At 41.1% G+C, this 25,765-nt stretch overlaps 1 protein-coding gene across 17 annotated transcripts in view; it reads left to right on the forward strand.

Annotated features, from left to right (window-relative positions):
* MCF2L2 (MCF.2 cell line derived transforming sequence-like 2) overlaps window positions 1-25,765 on the forward strand; it is a 186,823-nt gene that overhangs the window by 134,799 nt on the left and 26,259 nt on the right. For all 17 annotated transcript variants that reach the window (XM_052804872.1, XM_052804883.1, XM_052804874.1 and 14 more), the window contains exons 16-24: window positions 1,845-1,911; window positions 3,096-3,211; window positions 4,520-4,589; window positions 10,645-10,737; window positions 11,236-11,328; window positions 14,973-15,098; window positions 19,997-20,218; window positions 21,584-21,676; window positions 22,100-22,178. In XM_052804872.1, the coding sequence (XP_052660832.1) occupies window positions 1,845-1,911; window positions 3,096-3,211; window positions 4,520-4,589; window positions 10,645-10,737; window positions 11,236-11,328; window positions 14,973-15,098; window positions 19,997-20,218; window positions 21,584-21,676; window positions 22,100-22,178 (959 nt within the window). The remainder of the gene's footprint in view (window positions 1-1,844; window positions 1,912-3,095; window positions 3,212-4,519; window positions 4,590-10,644; window positions 10,738-11,235; window positions 11,329-14,972; window positions 15,099-19,996; window positions 20,219-21,583; window positions 21,677-22,099; window positions 22,179-25,765) is intronic.

Genomic DNA, 25,765 nt, shown 5'->3' on the forward strand with positions numbered 1-25,765 from the left:
AAAGCAGTAATAGCCTACAAGACCAGAGTAAGTGGTCCCCACCTAGCCTGCAAAAACATACTGCCTTGAAAAAGACTAGGTAAATCTGAAGCAAATCAATTAATCTATTTTAGTAACCGAGTAAGGTTTCAGTCAGTGCTTTTGCATTTCAAGCTGCCTGAAATGTGAGTATTTTACTTTCAAATGCCTGGCCATACCATTTAAAGGAGGCTTTATCAGAAGTGCATTTGATTTATTAATCTCAAAAAGGACATCCTAAGAAGCGCGGAGGATGACAAAATCCCCTTACAGTGGATGCAACAGTGTAAATGTGGTTCATGATATAAAGGGCTAACAGGGTCTGGCTGATTATGTGACTGTTGTATGATATATAAAAACCAGGTAACCAGACATAGAGCAAACTTCCCAGCAGGAGTGATAGAAGACACTTTCCTGTCTCTATATTTTCCTGTAGAAAGCAGCCTTGAGAGGCTTCAAGCTTCTGGCACTAGGCAGCAGAGGAGCAGAATTCTATCTCCTCCAGTCTCTTGGAGAGCTTTTTACCAAAATAGCAGAAATTTGTATTTTCGCACAAAACCCCCCACGGTTCCTGTAGCATCTACTCTGGAGGATACCCTCCAGACACACCATCATGTCTTTGGCTGGTCAGTGGCATGCTGGACAAGTACATTTCCAGGGGAAGACCTGGGATTAATGCTACTGATTGTATGTGTAAAGTGGCAGGTAGCTCCTGAGGTAGAAGGGTCTCCAAGCATAAGATATTTTTCTTCTTTCTAGCCACCACCAATTTTATCCTTACCCTAACGTATGTACAGGGAGATATTGGACAAATGCATGTGCCGGTATTGATGCCAATAGTTGCCTACACATTTACTAGCCTCAGGTTGTGTGCTGCTTATGACTGGCCATACTCCAGTTCCTCTAGACGTTACTCCCTAGTGTCCCTCTGCTGATGTGTTTTTGCTTGATGTAGCTGTGTGGTTACAGACTCTTGTGAAGCATGGACCAGGAAAGGAATAATAGGCATTAGTCCTTTTCTACTTGGACAAACTGCTCAAAGCTCTGGAAGAGCTATCCTGAAAACTTAGTTCAATAAGAATATTAAAGAGAACATCTTCTTGAGAATGTGGGACAACTCATGCATGAAAAAAGTTGAGGAATTTAATGCAATTTTTTTTTTAAATCTAATTAGTTATTTGTCCAAAAGTGAATTGGTTACATTCATATTTCTGTGAAATAAATCAGGCATCTTCAAGATATATGTCTCCAAGTTACCTAGAAGCATTGAACTAGTATTAGAAATGAAAAGTCCAAAATATTGTATAAATATTTTACTCTTAATTTAATTCCATGTTTTCAGACTTCTGACATCATCCTGTTGCCCGTTTTCACAATGTATTAAAGAAAGGAAGCCTGATCACCAATTTTGTTTATTTCATAAAAGAAAGTAAAACAGAAATGTAACATAGCCTTGGGAAATATAATCCCCTTTTATTGAGTATTGTTAGTTATCATTAGAAGAGGAAACATTTTTTGTTTGCCTTCTGGGGCATTTTAAATCTTTTTATTCAAATTCGTAGGTATAAAAATAATGGAAGCAACCAAAATGAAGTTTAAAACGAGCTGAAAAAAAATAGTTCAAGGGATGTTCAGGACTTTTAAGCTTATCAACAAGGCACAATATTGAAGTATGGAGAAATGACCTTCAGAGATGTCACAGGAGGGTTTTTTTATGTGGTCAGAGGCATAAAGAGGAATATACAAGGAAAACCGTTTTTTCTTTCATGTGTGCTTTGTTGAACTGTTGGTAAACACTATAACTTTCCACCTTTCTTCTTTTTTAGCCACATAATCAATGAGCTGATAGAAACAGAACGGGTTTATGTAGAAGAACTTCAAAGTATAATAGAGGTAAGAAATTCTTCTGTAGTGACTTCTGGTGCTTAACCTCTAAGTCATCACTGCAGGTGCACATCCTTCATGGGCTGAGCACTCTCACCTCCCACTTAGTGTTAGAATACACAGGCTCTGTTAGCAAGATAGCTCAGCCTTGGAGATGGAAAACAAGAAGGATGTTTTGAACATCTTTCCTCAGGGCTTAAAGGAAGAGGCACATTTTCTGATCCCAGCCCACAGAATGATAAAATTTGCATGGTTCTCAAAGTTAGGGACAGAGGAATAGTTAATAATGTGCCTTTTCAAAATATCATCAATAGGCTTCAGAAACAGCACCCTTGATTTCCATGGGAACAGACACTAAATTTCTGTGAATGTAAGTTTGGAAAATGATTGAGAATAAAGAAGGCCCTCTTCCTCCTCTTGTTTATAGTCCCATGCAGTGTCTGAACACAGAAAAGAGCTGCTTACACCACAAATATAACTCTTCAGCTTTTGAAACTCATAGGATACCAGCATACTCTGTGTGTGCAGAGTCTGGGGTCTCTAGTCTGTGGGAGGATGGAGGCTGAGTAGGGCTCAATCATGCTTGTGTTTGGGTGGGACTTAAAGGACTGGGTAGTTTCTTTTTACAACCATGCGGTTGCTTCTTTATTGGATTTGATCTGTGGGAGCTGACAGCTCTGATAATTGATATATTACTTTTGCGTTTAAATTCTACACTCAGAATGTTCTTCTCTCAAAGTTTTTATTGAAGAAACACAATCCAGTTTCTACAAGAAACAACCGAATAATCAAGCCAAATACCACAGTCCAACATATAAATCCAAACTAACCCTTTTGCAGTGAAGCAGTGTAGCAGAAGGATATGTGTCTATCAAACTTAGCAGTTTCCATCCCTACACGACCAAAATGGCTTTTGAATCCTAGGGACATCATTTCATCTTTTTTGTTAATCCGGTAATCTGTCCATTTGTGGTTAAAAATGTGTTTGCACAGCTATCAGGGGTAAAAGCTCTGGGGAAAATTAGAAGCATCAGAAATTCATGGGAGCAACAATGAAGCCGGCATAGGAGAAGCCTTTATAAGCTCTGTTGAGAACAAAAAGCACACAGACTTTGGGGCTTTTCAGTGTCTCAGACACAGTACTTCTTCCCTGGTAAAAACAGGCTGGTTTTATTTTCCGCTCTTCTCTGCAGGGATATGCTTCAGAAATGGACAATCCCAATTTAGTACATCTGATGCCATCTGCACTCCAGAACAAGAAGGAAATTCTTTTTGGGAACCTCCCAGAAATCTACGAATTCCACAACAGGCACGTGGGAACTGGCGATTGTCCTGCGCCCTCGGGTGCTACTGTCATTTCTACTCCTTTTATGTGGGGTGCTTTGTCATGCTCGCACATACGCAGGCACGAAAAGTCATCCTCACTTTGCCTCTGTGTGTTCTATAAAACCCATGTGTGGAGAAGACTTCTGAGATCATCTATTTAATCTTTTTTGTGAAAGATTATACCCTTTTGTGCATTTACTTGAGATTTCCCCTGGCATTATCCATTTTGAATGTCCCTAATGGCGAGTATTTTACCACCTCTCTTGGTACACTGGTAGCTGTCACAGGACTAAATCCCGATATTCTGTCTCTGGCAAAACTCCTCTGTGAGGAAGTTTTCTTAGTGTTCAGCTTATTTGTCCTATATTTCTGTTATCACATCAGAAGACATGATATATTTGATAGCACTTTTCTTAAGGAATTTCATCCTTCACATGATCATAAACCTTTCCAGAAGCCTTGTCCACAGTGTGGACAAGGTGATCTAGTGCCCATAACTACAGAATACCAATTATGAACAAGATTAACCTCTTTTTGATCATATTTCAAAACAAAGCTTAGGGCTACTTCAGCAAATTTCCTGCTTTTCCTAGCCTCAATTAAGTAAAACTGGCTGTAGCCGAAGTGAGAATTTAGGAATTCTTTTGGATAATAATGGCCTGTAAGATGTAACAAACAGTTGAACAAAATAAATAAAAAAGTCCCTCTTTTGCAAGTTTAAATATTATGCCAGAGTAGTTGATACACAGTAGAAAAATTCTTTTCAGTTTATGTATTATTTTGAAAGAATGTGTCTTCCATTTGGAGAATGACATTCCCCTCCCTTTGCAAGCCTGGTCTTTCTTTCCCTAAAGGCTTAGTGCATTGACTGCCACTGCAGAAGCCTTTGGACTATATCCCATATTTTCACTGCTTGCTGATCAAGCAACTGCATCTGACAGAGCTTTTCTGTCTTTTCTAGCTGTTCTGAAAAATCCTCATAACCAAATGGGAAGCAGGTGTTTGGGCTTCATATTGGAAACAAATCTCAACAGCCAGAGGAACCAGATGTATCAGATGCTTGTGAGCAGATGAAAACATAATATTGGTGATTCAGGCAATCATCTGTGAACCACGTCCCATTTTTCTAAAATACATATGTAATGTTTTTCTTTGTGTGTCAGAATTGTTACCTTCCCCATGGAATCCTCTTACTACAAAAATGTAGGCTTTCAGCTGGATTTACACAGAAACTAGCACACGGTGCGAGTAGGATGTTACATTACTGTTTGCTTTCTTTTCTCCCCCTCAGGATTTTCCTTAAGGAGATAGAAAATTGCATTGAAAACCCTGAGCTTCTTGCACGATGCTTTTTGAAAAGAGTAAGTGAATCGTTTTGCAGGTTTGTATGAATATCTATGGTCTTATTCTGCAGTACTTACAGATTTACTTCTATCCTTTCACTCTGATTGCTTTTGTGAATGACGGAAACTCACATAAGCAGATATTCCCAAATTAAGCCACAATTAACAAGTGTGTATTCTGAAATCTGAACCTTTAAGTGGTTTACTGACAGGAAGAGATCTGTTACTGGTGTTTTACCAATGTATTTTAAGCCCTGGTTAAAAAAAAAAACAAACCAAAAAACACAACAACAGTCATCCAAATGTTTAACATGCTTTTCATATCAGACGAATCTATACCAGCAGTCTGATGTATGCCAGACACAACCCTACTGTAAGTAAGCAGAGAACGGTATCACAGCAGATTGCGCTGAGAGCAGACAGTACATCCTGTTCCTGGTTGATCCTCTCTCTCTTTTCTCTGCACCATTCAGGAGACTTACTCCCCTAGAACTGGTCCAGCAGAGTCTATCACCTTCCTTGCGTGGTGAAACCCCACCAACTCCATAACTCCATGAGGTCAATTCCTTTACTTGTTCACATAAGTCAACAACCAAGTGGGTTTCTCCCCACTTGTATGAAGTGGTGAGGGTTAGCTGTTTGTTTAAAAGTGGAGTGAGCTCAGTTTATGAGAAAGCCCAAAGCCAAAAGGCAGTGGTGGTTCTGGTCAGATGCAGGTGTTTTCACTTGCTGTGACTTTCAGTGCCTAAGTTCTGCAACTCTCTCCAAGAGCTCCCAGTCATTCCCCCCCGCCTCCTCCAGTTATCGTGACTTAGTTCTATTTCCTGTAACATAAGAAAAGGTGCTTGTTTATTTAGCACTCATTCAGAGGCCCTACTAATAATTAAAATACTGTTTCGGTGAGTTCCTACCATTTTCATAGTCTGACAAAACTGCTTGAATAAGACTGTGTTTTGCATGGGAAGTGGAAAAGGCATGAGAAACGGGAATATGTGTCCTCTTTACTGTAGTCAAAGGTACCTCCTGCTTCTACTGTATACTGCATGTAGCATTTTCTGCTTTTCCAGGGTACATGTTAAATCTTTTTTTAACAAGGTGCTGTATGAAATACAGACAGATTTGGATGAAACATACATACCCCAATTGTCAGAGGTGTTGAGCACTGCCACATCTTTAAGATTTCAGTGGGAATTATGAACATATGATACTTCCAAAGGGTATGCCCCCAATTTACAAACAGGTCAGGCTGAAGAGCATCATACGAGTGTAAATGTGAATATAAGTCCACTGAATTATCTTCTGTTTAACAGCGAAGCATTTAGAGCTTGAGTAAATGACACTACTAAGGAATATGTTGTTATCCCAAGATTCAGATGCTGAGCAGGAAAATATTGTGGTGAAATCATTATGCAAAATAGGATAAACAGTCTTTGAAGAATGCAGACCTTTGAAATCCAAGAAGCATAAAATAGTCTATATGTTGCAAACATCCCTGGATTTGGAGCTAAAGAGAAATTTTTGATGCAGAATTGATCCTGTAATTCTGCAGAAAGTTCAGATTTCTTGTTTAAATATTGTAGCTTATGTCTCTCTCTGTAAAAACAGCTGTTGAGCCCAATTCTCCTTACTATTCTACCAATATGAAATCAGCAGCAATAAAGCTATGGTTCAGGTGTGAAGTGAAAGAAAAACAGTCCCTCTGTCACCTTTGCTTATCAGTTTCTATGGCCTAGCCAAACAACGCTAAATCTATCGAATAAGAGGTTACATCATGCATTTGCTTTCTCCCTATTTCAAATTTCGCGCTAAGAAAGCAAAAGCCTCTCTCTTGAGATGTCTCTGCTCACATAGTAACACCTTTGATTCAAGAACTTGCCTTATGTTCTGTTTTTAGAAGAAGCCACATAAAGTCCAGAAATTTGTTGTTTCTGTTGGACTGCCTTTAGGAGGCACAAACAAAAGCCTGGTTGTGTGTTTGTGTTCCCCATGATTTGGCAGCTTTTTGCGTCTTCCTGCTGAGCAGAGGCTTCTGGCTTGCCCTGTGACTTATGACCGTGCTTGCTTTGGCACGGGGGAAACTGAAACGGCTGCAGTTCGAGGTGATGCCAAGTTCTGGGGGGAAACTCGCATTGTTGCAGATTCACTTCCCATTTCTCCTTCTTTGTATGGCTGTAACCATCCTGCCACAACGTTGTGGTGGGCCTGTGATTAGAAACAGACTGATCTTTAGATTCATACTTGAAGAATATTACCCTGTCTTATCACACTGGGACTTTTCAGTCCTGATTCCAGAGCTGCTTGAAAGTGTCCTGAGAGCTGCAGTGGGACACCCTGGTGCCTGAATCCCTCCATCCCCTGCCACTCGTTCCCCTGCCATGTCCCCACACACTCTTCCACCTCCACCAGTGCCACCTGGTCAGCTGTCACCAGGGATGTGAACTCTTCTTCTCAGGTGATGGCAGAAACAGCCTGCGGAGTCCCAGCCTATTTCTCCTCTCTGGCTTCTCTCCTGGAACACAGTAGCAGAATCAGGTGGAAGATGAGCCATAAATGCCCCTCTTGTCCTCCCTCCCACTTTGCCTGACCTTGTTAGGGCATGATCTTCATATGAACTAAATTACAAGTAAGCCAGCTCAACTTTGCCTGCATGGCAGCTCTTATACTATCACCAAGATGCTTGACCTTGCTTAAAGCTCCATGTGGCAAGGACACAGATGCTGAAAGAGGGGATGTGTGCTGAATGCCTTGCAGGATGGGTCTTCTAGTGCTTTATCAGCAACAAAGGGACACTCTGGGCTGATCTGCTAAACACAAGGCTGGGAAGAAGGAAAGCTTACCAAACCAAGGTAAGAATGCTCAGGAAGAAACAAAAGGTGTGTCAGACTGCTTACCGACATGTGCCAGGTGAGGTGCCTGGCAGGAGTGACTCACTCACTGTGAATTACTACTGTTTTCTTAGTCATACTGCTAACCTTGGAAAAAGAGAATAATTTAATAGGAGTCAGCAGTTGAACCATTTGGTCATTCAGGGAGAAAGAAACATTTAGAAAAGGAACCTACCATGAAAGGACTGTAGCACCTGACCAGAAACTTGTGAGTTGGATTCAAATGGCTAAATTCTAATCTGAAGCAAAATTTATTCATATATCAGCAGGCAACAAAGATAATTGGAACTGTGCATATACGCCTGTGGTGGGTTGACCCTGGGTGGATGCCAGGTGCCCACCAAAGCCACTCTATCACTCCCCCTCCTCAACTGGACAGAGGAGAGAAAAGATAATGAAAGGCTCGTGGGTTGAGATAAGGACAGGGAGATGACTCAGCGATTACCGTCACATGCAAAACAAACTTGTTGTGGCAAAATTAGTTTAATTTATTACCAGTCAAATCAGAGTAGGATAATGAGAAATAAAAACTAAATCTTAAAACACCTTCCCCCTGCCCCTCCCTTCTTCCTGGGCACAACTTCACTCCTGATTTTCACTACCTCCTCCCAGCCAGCAGCGCAGGGGGACGGGGAATGGGGGTTGTGGCCAGTTCATCACATCTGGTGTCTGCTGCTCCTTCCTCCTCAGGGGCACGACTCCTCACACTCTTCCCCTGCTCCAGTGTGGGGTCCCTCCCGTGGGAGACAGTCCTTCACGAACTGCTCCAGTGTGGGTCCTTCCCACGGGCTGCAGTCCTTCAGGGACAGACTGCTCCAGCGTGGGTCCCCCATGGGGTCACAAGTCCTGCCAGAAAACCTGCTCCAGCATGAGATCCTCTCTCCACGGGTCCACAGGTCCTGCCAGGAGCCTGCTCCAGTGTGGGCTTCCCAGAGGGTCACAGCCTCCTCCAGGCATCCCCGTGCTCAGGCGTGGGGTCCTCCCCGGGCTGCAGGTGGATGTCTGCTCCACCATGGGCCTCCATGGGCTGCAGGGGGACAGCCTGCCTCACCATGGTCTTCACCACGGGCTGCAGGGGAATCTCTGCTCCGGTGCCTGGAACACCTCCTCCCCCTCCTTCTTCACTGACCTGGGGGTCTGCAGGGTTGTTTCTCTCATGTTCTCACTCCTCTCTCCAGCTGCAGTTTCTGTTGCACAGCAACTTTTCCCCTTTCTGAAATATATCATCCCAGAGGCGCTACCACCATCGCTGATGGGCTCGGCCTTGGCCGGCGGCGGGTCCGTCTTGGAGCCGGCTGGCATTGGCTCTGTCAGACATGGGGGAAGCTTCTAGCAGCTTCTCCCAGAAGCCACCCCCTGTAGCCCCTCTGCTACCAAAACCTTGCCACGCAAACCCAATACAGCCATGTGCGTGAAAGCTTACAAAGATCTCAGCATGCAAATCACCATGGAAAGGAAAAGCATTACAGGAGAGACGAGCACGGTGTAAAAGTACCAGCAAGAAGTCAGAACCTCTGCATATGAAGAGAGAGATGTGTGGAACATTTCAGACTGGGATTTGAGTAATTAGGCAATTAATTATTTCTTGGCATTTTAGAGTCTGATCCTAGTAATTTCACCAGAAATTTCCTATTCCTTACCTTATTAAGAAACTTAAAGCTGTATTTGAAGATGTAAGTATCTGCCTGAGCAGGTGTCACTGATTTAGGCAGCAGTAGATTGCATTGGCATAGGGTGGTTCTACTATGACAAATTACCAGTAAATTGTTGATTGTTGTACCTTCTCTTTAAATTTAAATTGGTACTTTTCTCTTCCCCCTGATAGTGCTCTTGACTGTTGCTGCCTCTGTTCTTGCCCAGTCCAATTAGGTTTCTGTGGGCCAGGAACAAATTGTAATGCTTGATTACACTTTGTTATTAGTTCTAGTTTTGTGGGTTTTACCCCCTGCTAACTTCCATCCAAGGCAACACGTACAAACAATTCTATTTGTATGAAGAAAACACTGCACTCACTTTTGAAACAGCACCATTAATACTCTATTGAGTTGTAACGGAGCTTTTTGTATTGCATAATCCTTAATGCAGAAAGGTGTTACATGGCATAGCTCTGCTTTCATACCCGATTCATCAGGGTGACAGCAGTATAGGTCTATAGAGGAAGATGGCAGCAAGACTGGTTTCTTCTAGTAACTCCGTACAAAAGAAAATGCTTTCCCTGCACCAAGAGTGTATAGGAGCTGTCTAGTGGGCTGACAGCACAGAGGCAAGAGTCAGGAATTCCTGAGATTTATTTTTGGTGCTGTCTTTGGTTCACTAAGGTCACATCCACCACCATAGGTGCAGACAAAGATGGGAAGCTCCCAGCCGGTCAGACACAGCCAGCCCTGCTCAGGTATCTGTATGGCACTGCTCCATGGTCGCGTGGCTCCAGGGCTTCTGTGCTGACCAGGTGCGCAGTTAGTGAGCCGAGAACCTGGCAGAGGAACACCTGTCTATCTGTATCCACCCATATAGCCTAGGGAGCTTGAAATACACCTCTCCAGGCTTTTATAGAGATTGCCTTTGTTTTCACTGAAGTCAGTGAGATTTTTGCCGTGGACTTCAGTAAGAGCACCTGGAGTGTAGTCAAAGGTAAATAGAAGTCAAGTGAATCCACCCACTTCTAATTTGGATAGGACAGAGTTGAAATACTTCCCCCACCTGGCCTGGGACATCAACAAGACAAACTTGCTGCTTTTTAATTCATCATTGTACTGTTGAGAGCCAACACTATTTTCAGAGTGGTTTGGACATGTAAACCTTAGCTAAGTGGTGAGCTTTGTTAGTAATTACCAGTCTATACCAGTATTGCTATCAAAATTTACATTTCTAATTTTTTTGGTTTTAAACCATCTATTCCCCTTCCCTGGAAAATAACAGTTTTGCAATTAGGTTATGCATCTTCCAGTCTGAAGTCTCCTTGCTTTGTGCAAAAAGTGAAGAAAAAAAAAAAATCTCACTTTCAGGTGTATTTAACTCTCCAGGAGTAAAAAGCAAGTTTGGTAGCTTCAGTATATTTTTACATACAAGAGTCATGCCGATGTATTAATAACTTCACGTGTTAGGATGGAAGGTAAGAAAAAGTGTGACTCAAGGCAGATGCTCTGTGGATTCTTTTTTTCTTACCTTAAACTCTCCTTTTCTTGCAGAAAGAGGACCTCCAAATATATGAAAAATACTGTCAGAACAAGCCAAGGTCCGAAGCTCTCTGGAGACAGTGTGGAGACAGCATCTTTTTTCAGGTGGAATTTCATTGCAGACTAGCAGTGCAAGACCATGAAAGCTTGTTTTCCTTCTGTATCTCTTCTTTCTTTAGAAAACTTAGAGAAATATACAGACTTTTCTGTATGCTTCTTATACTGATGGCAGGTGCTCAGTATGTCAAGGAGCTTTCTACAAAAGACTAGGTAGGTAGAGTAACAGGTAGATTTCCTGGACAGGAGCCTGACTCTTCAGGCTATGCCCAAGTGCTGGCTTCTTTGCAAACCCCAGATGATTGCAATCTCATAAGCAGGGCATGCCAGATTTCGACACTAAGTTGAACCTAAACATTAGGTCTTGTTTAGATATATTTTCACTGTGGCAAAAGTAACCCGGAAACTTCTATGCAGATGGAACAAATTTCTCTCTCAATTAATTCACAGACATATAATCTTCAAATTACCGGATGATAATGAACTTGGTGTTTTGCCTGTGTTTCAAGAAACAATTGTATTTTTCTTCCCTGTTGTCTCTTACAGGAATGTCAGCGTAAATTGGATCATAAGCTCTCGCTAGATGCTTATCTCTTAAAGCCAGTCCAGAGAATCACCAAGTACCAGTTGCTGTTAAAGGTAAGATCTCCATGACAATGCAAAGAATTCCAATGCATAGCTTGTTTTACTCGAAGAATTGCATATCAGCATTGTTTTCTGAAGGACTACCTGGAAATAAATTCTCTCTCACTTCTTCAGCAAATACTTTGTAATGCTAAGTTGTAAAATGGTAACAGTCAAAGAAAGGACTTCTATTTCAGAATATCTTCTATAACTTATATATTAAGCAATAGCAGTATATTAGTTTATATATACTGCTATATATATATAAAGTAAGATATTTTGCATAGTAGGTTTTTTATTGTCTCTTTTAAAATTATTTTTAAACAGAAATTGAATTTGGCTTTATTGGATCAGTACATGGTATTACAGTTTGAAAACAGGAACTGATGCTTTAAATACTGTCTCTGACATCTGTGCCTGTTTAATAAAACTCTCAGCTCTCTCAAGCTCATATTTTCCCATGGTTGTGACTCAAACCTTTCAGAAGGAGCCACTCCCTTTCAGTGCTTCCGTTTTAAAGACCCAGCTAGGAACGAATTCTCTGTAACTTTTCAATGGAATGAATAGGTGAAGTTCCCTCTTGATTTAGTTGGAACTGTAAGTGGTCCGTGCTTGAAATTCTGGTCTGAACTGGGCAACAGGAAATATGTGCTTTTAAACCAATGACACTTTTTGAAGATGGTTGTTTAAACTTCTGTCTTAATTTCCCCAGTTCTTCAAAATAATATTTACTGACTTCCTCATGGGAAGGTCATGAAGGTGAATTACATGTTGTTCTCAAGCCTCTGCACTTAATGCAGTGTTGTGTACTGTCGTGAAATTTAGTGTGAAATTTGCAATGAAGATTTTAGGCTGCAGTTTTATTTGCTAATAGCTACCATGGCACTGGTCAAGTTGTGACAGTTTAAGCCATGTGAGGATCTGGCTGCCCATGCACTTGTGCAGTATTTCTGTGACCTGTTTATTGACTTTACACAAAACTATAGAATCCAAATATTGAAGGGTGATATTAACAAGAGTGCAACTTCACTGATTCCAGTAGATCTACATCAATGGAATCCAGAAGTAAATTTGGCTCTATTTCTTGAAACTATTCTGTCACGAGGGAGAAAATGTCAAGGTCCTCAGAAGAGCAAGAGTAAACCAGATTCTACTTTTAATTTGAAATATGACTATAAATAAAACAAAGATTAGATCAAGGAGTAAAATTCTCAGGCAAACCAGGTTGCAGCCATTGGGGTTGAAGCTGGTCAGACCAGTTTTGTACTTAGCAGCAACACATTGGCACAGACATTTACTTTGTCAGGGATTATGAGAACTGTGAAGATGGTGCACTGTTTCCCTGGCAGCAGGAGCATTTAAAAGTGTAGGAAAATGGCAGTCAGTAAAAAATTGGTAACAAACAAGTGCCTAAGCAGCTGTGTGCCTTGAGTGATCGGCAGACTAGTTTTAAATCCTGGGTCACAATTATTGCAACTCTCTGGTTTCAGTCAGTTTAGCTAATATTATAAAGCAGCATGCCCACTATACAGAGAGCAGGGATCCATCCTCATCCTAGAAACTGTGCAACAGGTACTATAGGAATGCATCCTGCTTTTAGCTTCTAAGCCCTGGTCACCCAAGCACTTGAGGAGAGACTGCTGCTGTTTGGGGTTTGCAAGAGCTACCTTTTTGCAGCCCTGTTTTACAGGAACAGAAGTGCCTCAGCGTTTGGATTAAATGATTTCCAAACTCAAAATGGGGCTGAAAATTGTATACCTGAATGAAAATCATGTCAATGGCCACACCTGCTGAAGGGGTCTAATTCTTACTATAATAAAGATTACTAAAGTTAGTAGTCTTGATTCATTCCTAGGTGTATTTCTGGAGCATAGTTTCTGCTGACATTGTAGTCAGCATAAGGAAACAGAGCTAAACTCACTTACTGTACAGTTCTTAGTGAGGTGCTATTATTACAAGAATTTATTTCTTAGTTTCTTCACAGCCTGCATTTCTGAAGTGAAAATTGCATACAGCCAAACACTTCTTTCATTCCTCTGGTAGATATATAGGGCAGGGACAAGTCAATAATGATGAATAAAATAGTTATTTGGTTATGAATTCTGTCACTGGAACTATTGTCTTATGAACAACCAATAAACTTAGTCTTTCAGCTGAATAATGGATGTGGATTCCAAGCATCAAAATCACAGGTCACTATATGTGATCAGTTACCTTACTACTTTTGGTTAGAGCCATCTTACCTTTTCTGTTTAATGGTAGGAGAATCCTGTTGGGCTTTGGTTTCAAATTCTCAGGTGTAGTCTTGGCATCTTCCAGCTGCCTTGAGATTCATGTCTTCTCAAGACTGTACCAACCATATGTGTGTTTGTATCTGTTAACCTTTTCTTCCCTAGATGCTTCTAGCAAAGATACAGAGTCTGGTTCTGATCTCAGGGGGATACTCATTGGCAGTAACTGTTTTCTATACAATACAGTGGGGAAAAAACAATCTGTGCATCTGAATCGGGTTAAGGACTCCTCTGTAGGCAGAAGAGCAAGAGGCAAGGCAGTTAATTTCATTTAAAATGAAGATTTTGGTGTCTTTCAGGATTTGCATAGGTTATAACTGTTGGTTACAAGAAGACAATTAAGTCCTGAGCTATGACCAAAACTTTTCAAGCAAAAGACACATATAGAAATAAGAAAAGTAATTCTTATAAGGAACTGTATTGGGCTATGTAAGTAGTTGGCTCTAAATCTTGGAGCTCTAAATAGGATCTCTGCATGTGAAATAATTACAGAAATTGAGCCCTCAAAAGGTTTTGTTTCTTTCTTTGTTTTGGGCACACGCTGCTTAACTTGTCCAGAACTTTGTCTCTTGTTCGTTTTGCAAGGGTTGGAGGATGGAATAATTTCCCTTATTTCAAGCAGAATGTAATGTTTGATGAATTTTTCCTAGAGGTCAGCATTGTTCATCAAAATTACTCTCTCTCAAAAAAAGTTTTCAAGTTTGCAGATCTGTAGATTGTAGTGCAGAGGTAGAGAATAAGAGGTGGGGAAGATTTATAGTAATATCTGGCGTATTCCCCCCCCCCCCAAAAAATAAATTAACAGCTGAAAAAGCTGTTATAGATTAAAGAAGTCTCATTTAATTTAAGGAAGAGAGATTTGTGAGATGATTTGACATCTACATAGGAAGTGACTTCTTCCCATGCAGAAATTCTTTATCTGACAAGACCTTGCTAAGACTAGAAATTAATTTATATTTTTAACAGTGGTAATAAGTACCTTGTGGAACAAACTGCAAAAGGAAATGGTGACTTCTCTAACACCTAAAATCACTGTATTAAGTTTGAGTTTCTTTTCTAGCAGATATGGAGTAAAAAAACCCTGGATGTAATTCTGTGACATGCAGAAAGTTCATTGTAAATATGTCAGAATGGTCCTGTCTCATCTTAAATGAACCCATAAAACTTGAAAATGTCCAAAGGGTCAAAATGTATGTACTCAATGACAATCCTGGTGAATGTCCTGTTTGGTTTTGTTTGTTTGTTTGTTTGTTTTTTCCTGTAGTTCTGCTACTTTGTCTATGCAGCAGAAATTTCAGGGAGGATTGTCTTATGGTGCCTTCTGGTATAAGAAGTTTTCAAGTAGTTTTTGCACCTTTTTTTAATCAGGAAATGCTGAAGTGCAGCAAGAATTCAGAGGGTACAGCTGAATTGGAAGAAGCCCTGGCCACGATGCTTGATATCATCAAATCAGTAAATGACTCAATGCACCAGATAGCAATCACAGGATATGAGGTATTATTTGCTGTTGCTTTTACTCTGGTCTTGACCCATCCAGTGTTCCTCTCATCATTGATCATGCTGTGCCCATGGCTGGGTACACTTTGCAGGAGCTTGTGCCACATTCTTGAAAGATGCCACTCAGTGGCATGTTGTGGTGACTGAAAATACATGTCAACATACCTGTCGTGAAGTTGGGGATGTGAATGTGGGGAAGAAGTGTGATGAATGCAGTCCTTCTGAGTCATCACACCCAAAACTCATTTGTAGATGAAAGGTAGCAAGTGTGACAGACATAACTTAAGAAATTTGCTGAAACTTTGTGATCACAGTGCAACTCAAGTGTTTCCAAATCTCTTGCACTTAGGGAGGAAAATCTGGCTTTCATTTAAAGTGGGTAATAGAATCCATCCCAGTGACTGGCAAACTCATTATCTGAAACATGAAATAATAACCAACGTACAAATCAAAGGCTACAAATGTATATACCTCTCTGCTGAAGCACCACTGAAGTCATATGACTTTCAAGAACTAGTGTTGCCTACATAAAATGGGCCCTTAAGTGAGAAGTGGAAGTGATTGACACATAAAGGAGAAGCATGCCTGTCGAAATGAGGCCTGAGGGTGATGTGGTAAAAAATAGCGGCAGGGTAAAAATGTCAAGAAAAAACAATGGACTGAGAAGTTGGGTTCAAAGAATTATTAGATCAGAGTAACAGGGTTTAGTCTGGATACCAGAAAACCAGTATTTTGTGCAGAATGTGACCTCCCAAGAAAGTGCTGGGGTCTATACTGACTGTGTCTGGGTGGGAAGAGTTATTCTGTGTTTTGCAGGATGGAGTGGCTTCAGGAGTTTTAATTTTTATAGTTCTCTCTTTTGTGCAAGTGCATCTGCGTCTGGTAGCTGAGGAAACCATGCCCTCTGTCAGCATTATTTTATAAAGAAATTTAACTGCTTGCTTGGCTATATGTCATAGATCCACTGCTGTACACAGTTGGAGATGCTCCTGTGGATTGTGCATTACATTTGAAATGAGAATATGAATTCTTATCCTGCAGTAGCTGTACGGGGTTGAATGTGAAGCAGTGGCCACCTTGTTATATTAGTAAACACATAGACTAGCTGTAGTGCCTGTGGATCAGAGAAATACCACAGGTCCTAAGCATAACTTAGGTCTGCCAAACCTGACAAACTTAAGTAAAGCATATACTTTACCTCAGCCTTCTGCACAGCTATAAGCTACACCCATTATGAATTGATCAGTGGGGTCTTGTGCTGTAGGTCTTTGCACCAAGAGTTGGGTTTAAATTAAGAATATAGCATGAAGTTTTCCTGCTTAGTTTAGATTAGCAGTATCTTTTTGATATGATTTCCATCTAACTTACAGTTTTTTCCAAGTTTTCTCAAGGTAGGAGAGTCCTACTATATTCAGATTTGTTGGCTGAACAGGAATAGTTCATTAGATTTTTAATTCAAAACCAAACCTGATTCACTTTAGTAGTCAGTTTTCCTTTTGGTTTTTCTACACTTGGGAAGCTGTTTTGTTTTATTTAAAGCCAGCGGCAAAGCTTGTGTTCACTTTTCCATGACAGTAGACAAACTTTCCCTTCTAGCACTTTTGTTTTGTGAAAAGTTTTTCCTGGAGCAGTATAAATGAACACTGAGACACATCTCTGCTGCTTTCAGGTTTGTCCAGACTTTTACGGACTTTTTAGGGACAGGTGTCTTTGTCCTGGTGCCACTGTTCTCAGCACTCAGGGTGGTTTTGCTTGATGTGACTTTTTGAATCACTGGTTGCAGTGACAGCCTGCTGGCTCCTCCTGGGGTTTCTAGCAACTGCTGCACAAACTGGTAACTTGCACATTGCTGAACATGTTACCTTGTTCAACAGTTTCTCTTTTGAAACAATCAAGTCTTCATTTGTATTTGCAGAAAAGACAAACCTGTGTGGTTTTTTTGGTTCAAGTCCATTTGGTTTCCGTAGTGAGTCTTTTACAGCCTTCTGGGTGTCAGGACAAATAGCTTGTGAAGGATTCTCTAAACGATTCTGGTTATGGCTAATTCTGAGTGTCTCAGAGATTCATTTTAGAAAGACTCTTTAAAGGCTGGATATTATTATTGCAGACTTGGACCAGTCAACATGGGGATGGGAAGCTCATGGATACAGCATGTCTTTTACTTCCCCAGTTTCCACTGTTTCTGATTCATTCCCAAAGAGAAAGGTAGCTTTCCTCCTGTGTTTCCAAGTTTAAATGTATTTAGTTACAGCAATTTTACAAAAATTTGTTTTTAAACAGTTCTGTAAGGGATGGGTAGAAAAGCTTCTCCAAGAAAGGTAACATATCCTGAGCAGAGGGGATCTACTCAGATTCCTATTCATATAATTGTTGAGGTCATCCTCTTGCCTATCCCTTACTTTCAAATTTCGGAATAGTTTTGTACTCAGGAGTTCAACAGAGCATTCCTGTTCCTTTGCAACTTCTACTTTTGAATTTGCCAGTCTTCCATGAAATGCCAGATAGTAGATCCAAGGACTAGATTTTTGCCTTGGTTTGTTAGCTGAACTGAAAGACATGACAAAGCAGAACATGGCTGCTGTGTAGCCCGATGCTGACAGCATTCCTGAGATGGTTTGTAACATGATTATCAAATGGGGTGAAAGTGTGAAAGAAGATGAACCCAATAATTTCTTCTCCCTGTTCCACCTGTCCCAGGTGCTCAGCTGTGATGCCAAATAAACACCTCCCATAGCTCATGAAACTGTGCCCCATCTTGTGGAGTCTTTCCCACACAGGCATGATAGAAATACTTGCCTAGAACACCTTTCAGAGAAGGATATTATGCCAGCAGAAAAGCAGGTTTTGTGGCAGCTGATGAATGCTCCTAATTGCATAGGATATTCTGGTTCTTGGACCTGTGCACATGCAGACTCGAGGAGCTGAACTCTTGTGTAAGAAATTGCTAACATGTAAGTTTGGGGTTGGTTTTAGGTTTTTTATTATTTTTAGGCAAAGCCAGAAGTAAAGTAGAGTAAAGCTTGGAGAGCAGAAGTTTTAGAGATGTTCCCTACTATCATCCTAACATTTGTATACAATCTGTCCTGGGTAGTTTGTCCATGAGTTATGCAGCACTTAAGCCATTCATACATATCTCTCATCTTCCATAAACATGAGATACAGTGTATTGTTCTAACAGGGAATAATTATATTTGAGATAGTGATCAAATCCTCCATTTTAAATAAACTTCCTTTAGGACAAAAAACTGCTGTCCACTAGCACAGGTTACCAGAAGCAGTGTCCTCCTCTCTATTTGCTGCCCACACTGAAGAGAGAGTCCAGGGTTTATGGGCTGATATTCAAAGTTTTTTGTGGGATAGCTGCAGACTTCCATCCCTGTCCATCCTCTTTCTCTCTGTAGTGGTAGGCCCCCACTTCACTTGCTATAATCCTGATCCAAGTTTGAAGAGACAGACCTATCACAAGAGTTGAACTGAGCTTCTGGATCTCAATGCTGTATTGAACAGTGCCTGGAGTGACAGGAGCCTCTCACCATTGTCAGAACTATGTAGAAAATATGTTTGTTTGGTTTTTTCATTTAGCTTTACATCTCATCAATAGGCTTTTCACAGGCTTTCAGTTTACACCCACATGCACATATAAATACAAACACACACAGTCCTGTATGCACAAATAAAAAAAAAATCCAACTCTATATAAGAGATGAGAGACTGTTACAGAAATTACTGATGTTTTCTGAATGCTTTGGAGAGTCTAATAATAGCCTGATATGGAATGGAAAAGTGCCTAATCAAACCCTGGTTTTACAGTTGGATCTAGGGTAGAGGATGGGGAATGAGAGGGAGAACAGGTTGCAATCCGTAGTTTAAGAAATCAGACATTCCCACTTGGAGCCAACATCTTCAGCTTATAATCAACAGAACATACAGATGTTGAAAATAAGTACTTTAATAATGCACTGAGCTTATTCCCTCAATTTATTATACAAAGCATTCCTAGAAAAACTTGCTGCTAGGATAATTATGTTTATCATTATTTGTTGAAGCCCATTACCATATAGATGTTGCCATGTCCTCTATCCACACATTGCTACACTCTTTAGTACTGAACTGTGCTATAAATGATTGTGCTGGTGGCACCTGAGCCAAATATTTATATCAGCTGAAGTATTCACCCATCAGTGGTCCTTAGACAAGGTCTTTTACTTAGAAAGGTCTGGTTCCTGCCTAGTTTCACTCTCCCTCAGGTACTTTTACGGCTCCCTCTTTGCCCAAGCCTGTGCAGCATTGCACAGTTTGCAGAAACTATTGACAAAGCTTTAAAGGCTATTTTGCAGTGGGAGGGAATTACACACCTACATACCTCTAGGCACCAATCTGTGTCTTCAGACATCTAAGCATCTTTCAAGGTTTTGCCCAGGGATAGAAGAAGCTCGTAGCAGAGCAGAAACTGAGCCTAGATCTTTCAGAGCCAAGGCCATTGCTTGGATATCTGGACTGCACTGGGCCTTCATACTGCCTTGGAGACAGGAGTCGTGAAACCCAGTTCTTGTCAGAAGTTGCTTCCTCTGAGGTCGTCAGAGGGGACGGCCTGTGTGTCAGATCCAAAGAGGTCCTGAGACAGACCTTAGACACTAACTATGAAAGGGGAGACAAACTGGGAATCATGAACATGGAAAACGATGGGTTAATGGTTATATGAGGAAACCACACAGGTTTAGCAAGGAGACATGTGCAGATGGGGTTCCAGCTGTAACATGTCCACTCTCCAACACGAGGGATGCCTAGGCACATGCCTCTGCCTGGAAGCTTAAACACCACTAGGGGAAAGAACTGTGCCTGGGATTACCCTAGTTTGAATGTGATATAGGCTCTCTCTTTTCCTTGCTTGCTAGGGGGATGTCAGTGAGCTTGGCAAACTGTTGATGCAAGGTTCCTTCAATGTGTGGACTGACCACAAGAAGGGGCACAACAAGGTGAAGGACTTGGCTAGATTCAAACCGATGCAGAGACACCTATTCCTCTACACAAAGATGCTACTTTTCTGCAAGAAACGGGAAGAGAACACAGATGGCCATGAGAAGACGGCTTCATACAGCTTTAAAAATTCATTAAAGGTAATAAATGTGGTAATGGTGGGGGAGAGAAATAAATCTGGTGTTCTCACAACACAGGGATGTTTCCATGTGGAGACTTGAAGAAAGTACACATATCTGGAGCTATCTTGCACCCCTGAGTAAATGAAAGCTCCCATTTAGTTTTGATCTGGAGACAGACCCAGCCATATGTCCTGCAACTCCAGATGTGAACCTTGGTTTTGCAACTCGATACAAACAGGCACCTTGTGTGTTCTTGCCCAGCATCTCATAAAGAGAAGCAAGACTGAATGGACCTGCATCTCTCATTGTTCTGCCTCTAAGCATTCTCCAAGTTCAGTTCTGTTGTGAGTTTTACTATTGGCATCAGTTGAGCAGATATATTCTGTGACAGTAACAGCTACAGGTGAATCACAGTGCAGAAGTGCCCTTTTATTTGCAAAAGTAACATTTCCTGATATGAGTCAGGATATTTTCTGTTAAGATGAGATTCATAAGTAGGTCAAATTTTCCCTTTAAGCAGATTGGTGTGACACTTGTGTCTTCAGTCAACTAACACAGGTCTTCAAGTGTAATGCTGCAAACTTATAGGGTAACCAGACAGGAATTGTAATAGAACCTGGTTCAAGGACTGAACCAATTCATATGAATGTTTGAAGTTTCTTTCTGTGGAGATAGCAGGAATGATGACATAACCAAAGCTGTTTAAATCTTCAAACCTAACGCTGAGGCAAATCAGAACAAGGGGGATGAACAAATACAGGAAGAAGATGGGAAGCTGGTAAGTATAGTAGCAGGTGGACTTCAAAATTGTGGTTAAGAATCTATCATTTAAGAAATCAAGAATTATTTTCTTCAGTTCCTTGTTCGTCTTGCCTAGTTAGGCACTTAGCTGCTTGCTCACCTCTTTTTTTCATTTTCCTGAAACTATATAGAATATTTTGTGTTGTCTGGATTTGCAGATGAGTTGTTAAATCTCACAAAGCCCTGTTCCACCCCTCTTCCTCTCCCACCTCAATAGGTCAGTGATGGCAAGTTGAAAATACCACCTTCCTCAAACTGAAAATTTGTATAGGTGGACAAGAGCCAGGATAGGGTTGAAAACTGACCCACAGTTCAAGCAAAAAAAGCAAAGAGGATAAACTCATGATCAGACATTAACTTGTGTTACTTTTGAGTGCTTAATTTTTTTTTTCCCTCTAACAATCAAAAAGATGAATGATAAATTAGATGTTGAGAAATAACATGTTCTGAATTTTACTTTTAATGACTCCCTAAGGTGCAGAAGTGAATGCAGCCTTTTAAAAATGCTTCTCAGAGGATAAAGAGTTTAAAGAATGTTGACATTTTCCAGATTCCAGGTTCTTCCTTTCTATTTTGAAACAGATGAGCACTGTGGGCATTACAGAAAATGTAAAAGGGGATAACAAGAAGTTTGAGATCTGGTATAATGGCAGAGAAGAGGTCTATATCATTCAGGTAACAACAATCTTTTTTTTTCCAAGGACTATGCTTCCTTTCAATTGAATTGGTTTTTAAGAAAGTTTTCAGTTTCGTGACTTTCATTGTCCTGTACACTCAAGAAACAATAGCCTTTGGAAGCTTCATTATTGTGTTGGCACTGAAATTGCCAATTTATCATTGTGAAAATGGTCATGATTTTGGGTAAAAGAGGAAACAAAGTAGTGGAAAATTACTTAGAATGCTGGACAGAAAAGCAAGGACAGGACCTTAGATTCATGGTAACTTTTCCATCTTGAAGAGCGTCCTTTGGTTTGCTCAAAGCTGGCCACAGCATTCCATTCCTTGGGAAAATCAAGAGCAAATGTAGGTCAGGGCAGCCAAGTGATTGGCAGCATGCTTTAACTAGATCTGCTTTGTCTTTTCCTCTTGTGTTCTCAGGCATCTTCTGTTGAGTTGAAAAACACCTGGATTTCAGAGATTCGCAAAGTCCTGACAGGACAACTGGAAGCATGTAGAGGTAGGACACACAGAGCGAGATCTGGTCATGTTGCCTTCCTTCTGTAGCTGGGATGAGTTACAGTGCCATCTACTACCATCAGTGAAATCAGCAAGAACAGATCTTCTATGTGAGGGTCAGTTGGGTGGTGGCAGCATTGCTGGGACTTAAACCCTTGTCCTGATCAAAGAAAATTTCTTAGAACTTTAGAAATGGCATGAATAATTATTCCATTCACAGTTAGTCTGAGGAACATGATTTTCCTGTGTTCTCCCTCTCAAGCCACAACCCTAGAAACATCCATTTACATCAGCATGTGAGGAGATGGGGTCCCAGTCTTCACTCTGTGCCTTCTCACAAGACCTGACACAAAAGATCTCCTTTTACATACATGACCAGACAGCAACTGTTCCTCTCTGTCCTATTGTTTGTTTTGCTTTGTTGGGTTTTTGAGGGGTTTTATTTCAAATCTAGTCACCTGCCTTATGTTTTACATGTCAGTCAGTTATCCCATCTTTTTATCTTAGTAACCTCCCTGTAAAACATGATTAATGACATTTCCCTCTCTCACAGAGATGTCACTATGAAGGTGATTTGTGACGTGCTCAACACATGAATGACTGAAGCCTCATAAGTACCTAAAATAGAATCATAGAATGGTTTAGGTTGAGACCTTACAATGGAAAGGACCTTAAAGATCATCTAGTTGCAACCCCCCTGCCATACGCAGGGACACCTTCCACTAGACCAGGCTGCTCAAGCCCCATCCAACCTGGTCTTGAACACTTCCAGGGATGGGACATCCACAACTTCTCTGGGCAACCTGTTCCAGTGCCTCACCACCCTCACAGTGAAGAATTTTTTCCTAATATCTAATCTAAATCTAGCCTCTTTCAGTTTAAAGCCATTACCCCTTGTCCTATCACTACACTACTTGTTAAAGAGTCCCTCTCCATCTTTCTTGTAGGCCCTCTAAGTTCTGGAAGGCCGCTATAAGGTTTCCCTGGAGCCTTCTCTTCTCCAGGCTAAACAACCTCAAATCTCTCAGCCTCATAGGGGAGATGCTCCAGCCCCCTGATCATTTTCGTGGCCCTTCTCTGGACCCACTTGAGCAGGTCCATGTCTTTCTTATGTTGGGGGCCTCAGAGATGAACACAGTACTCCCGGTGGAGTCTCATGAGAGTGGAGTAGAGGGGCAGAATCACCTCCCTCGACCTCCTGGTCACACTTCTTTTGATGCAGCCCAGAATGTGATTGGCTTTCTGGGCTGCAAGCACACTTTGCTGGCTCATATTCAGTTTTTCATCCACTAATACGCCCAAGTCCTCCTCCTCAGGGCTGCTCTCAATCCATTCCCTGCCAAGCCTGTATTTGTGCTTGGGATTGCCCCAACCCATGTGCAGGACCTCACACTTGGCCTTGTTGAACATCATGAGGCTCACACGGGCCCACCTCTCAAGCCTGTCAAGGTCCCTCTGGATGGCATCCCTTCCCTTCAGTATGTTGACTGCACCACACAGCTTGGTGTTGTCAGCAAACTTGCTGAGGGTGCATTCAATTCCACTGTCCGTGTTGCTGACAAAGATGTTAAACAGGGCCGGTCCCAATACCGACCCCTGAGAAACGCCACTCGTCACTGGTCTCCACTTGGACATTGAGCTGTTGACCGCAACTCTTTGAGTGCGACCGTCCAGCCAATTCCTTATTCACTGAGTGGTCCATCCATCAAATCCACGTCTCTCCAATTTAGAGAGAGTGTCGCATGGGACAGTGTAAAATGCTTGGACAAGTCCAGGTAGAAGTGGCTTAGCCACTTCATCTGCTGGTTCCCTCAGGATCTGCAGATAATGACATCCTTTCTTATGTAAGATATTGAACCCAAGACAGACAAAATTCAGTTAGGTTATTCCAGATACTAAGAGAACATAGTGATGAAAGCTATCTGAGATACTATTCTATTTACAAACAAGAACGTAGAGTCCTAAAAGCCATTTTTCAGGCTCTCTTAGGACAAAAAAACATAGCTGTGTCCAATACAGTCTTTTCCTGGGCCCTGGCATTGCTTCTCACCTTGACCTGTTATTTTCTGCTTCTCTCATACACACACACACCTCTCTTTAAAGCAATGCCAGCAAAGCCTCTCCACCCACATCCTTCAGATTCCTAAGCAGACTTTGTCCTAGGTGGAAACCTGTGCCTGTGCTTTAACTTCAGAGGCCATCTTTATTTTAATTGTCTGTTTCACAAAGGCAATGAGTTCTTACAACCTCATTAAGTGGAGGGAAACAACTATGCATATTAGCCTCAGCAATTTAATCCAACCCATAACAATATACTTATTTACAATGCTTACTACTCAGGTCTTCTATTACTATTCTTGTCTTCATCCTTTCTCCTTTTTATTCTGAATTTCACTGTGGTCAGTTCAACAAGAACTGCTGAGGAAAGAACTCAAGATTCTTATCAGTGCAGTTTCAGAACTTGAACTAGGGACTGTCTGATATGGTTTGTAATATTTACTTCTACAGTATAAAAGCTGGCTTTACTTAGGCTACCACAGAAAAGAAGAGTAGCTTATGGAGAAAATGTATGTGTTTAATAGCACAGAGTGCTAATCCTCCATGTGTGTTTCCAGGCAAAGAAAATGAAGCTTGTATGTCACCCAGATGAGCATTTGTGAACTCTTTGTAGCATACAAGACCTATATGCTAGAGTTACTATGCATTTTCCAGAGAAAACTATGCAGGAATCAAGACTGAAAGTTTTGGAAAATGTTTATATTTTGATATTCTTTATTGTTTTGTCTTAAGATCATAGGATCCTAGAATATTTCAGGTTTCACGGGACCTCAGGATATCATAGTCCAACATCCTGCTCAAAGCAGACTCAGTTACTGGTCAAACCAGGTTACCCAAGACTTTAGCCAGTTTGGTCTTGAGAACATCCAAGGACGACTTTCATCCTACTCTATGAGCAAAGTCAAGTTTTCCTTCATTGTGAATCCAGCAGAACAGCAGTCAGAGGGCAGAAATTATGTCTTATATGCTGTTGAACTCTTCCCATTGCCTTATCCCAAATGATCACGTGAATTAAAGGACTTATTACAATATTGATTGCAGGAAGCAAATGCTTTGTCCTGTAGTTTTAAACAGGGATTTCTATTTGTAATGACTCGAGAAAGCAGAGGCCTTAATTCATGCTTAATCCAAGACTGGATATTTCTCCAACTGTGTGTTGTAATGAGAGAAGGAAGAGGGATATGTTTGTTTGTCGGCGCTGTTTTTAATGACTGTTGTTAGAAGTTGCACAGGGAGTTGGAATGTTGGAAGGAACCAGCTGGGATGAATGAGTGAGTAAAGGCCAAAGAAGGTGGCCAAAGGTATGTGATAAATAATTTAACATATGGGTCATTAGTGTCCAAACACATAGTGTATATACACCTCCTATTGTATACTGCAGTGAGCATGGAATGCTAACAAGGCTTTGGGTAACTCCTTGATGCATTGATCCCAAAGAGTATAATTGTCTCTTGCTGGCAAAGGAATTATGGATGCAGCTTAAGGGATTTGTGCAAGGCTGTGAATCAGTTGCCAAAAGCAGGAATGGAG

This window comes from Harpia harpyja, chromosome 12 (genome assembly GCF_026419915.1).
Source record: "Harpia harpyja isolate bHarHar1 chromosome 12, bHarHar1 primary haplotype, whole genome shotgun sequence".
Lineage (NCBI taxonomy): Eukaryota > Metazoa > Chordata > Aves > Accipitriformes > Accipitridae > Harpia > Harpia harpyja.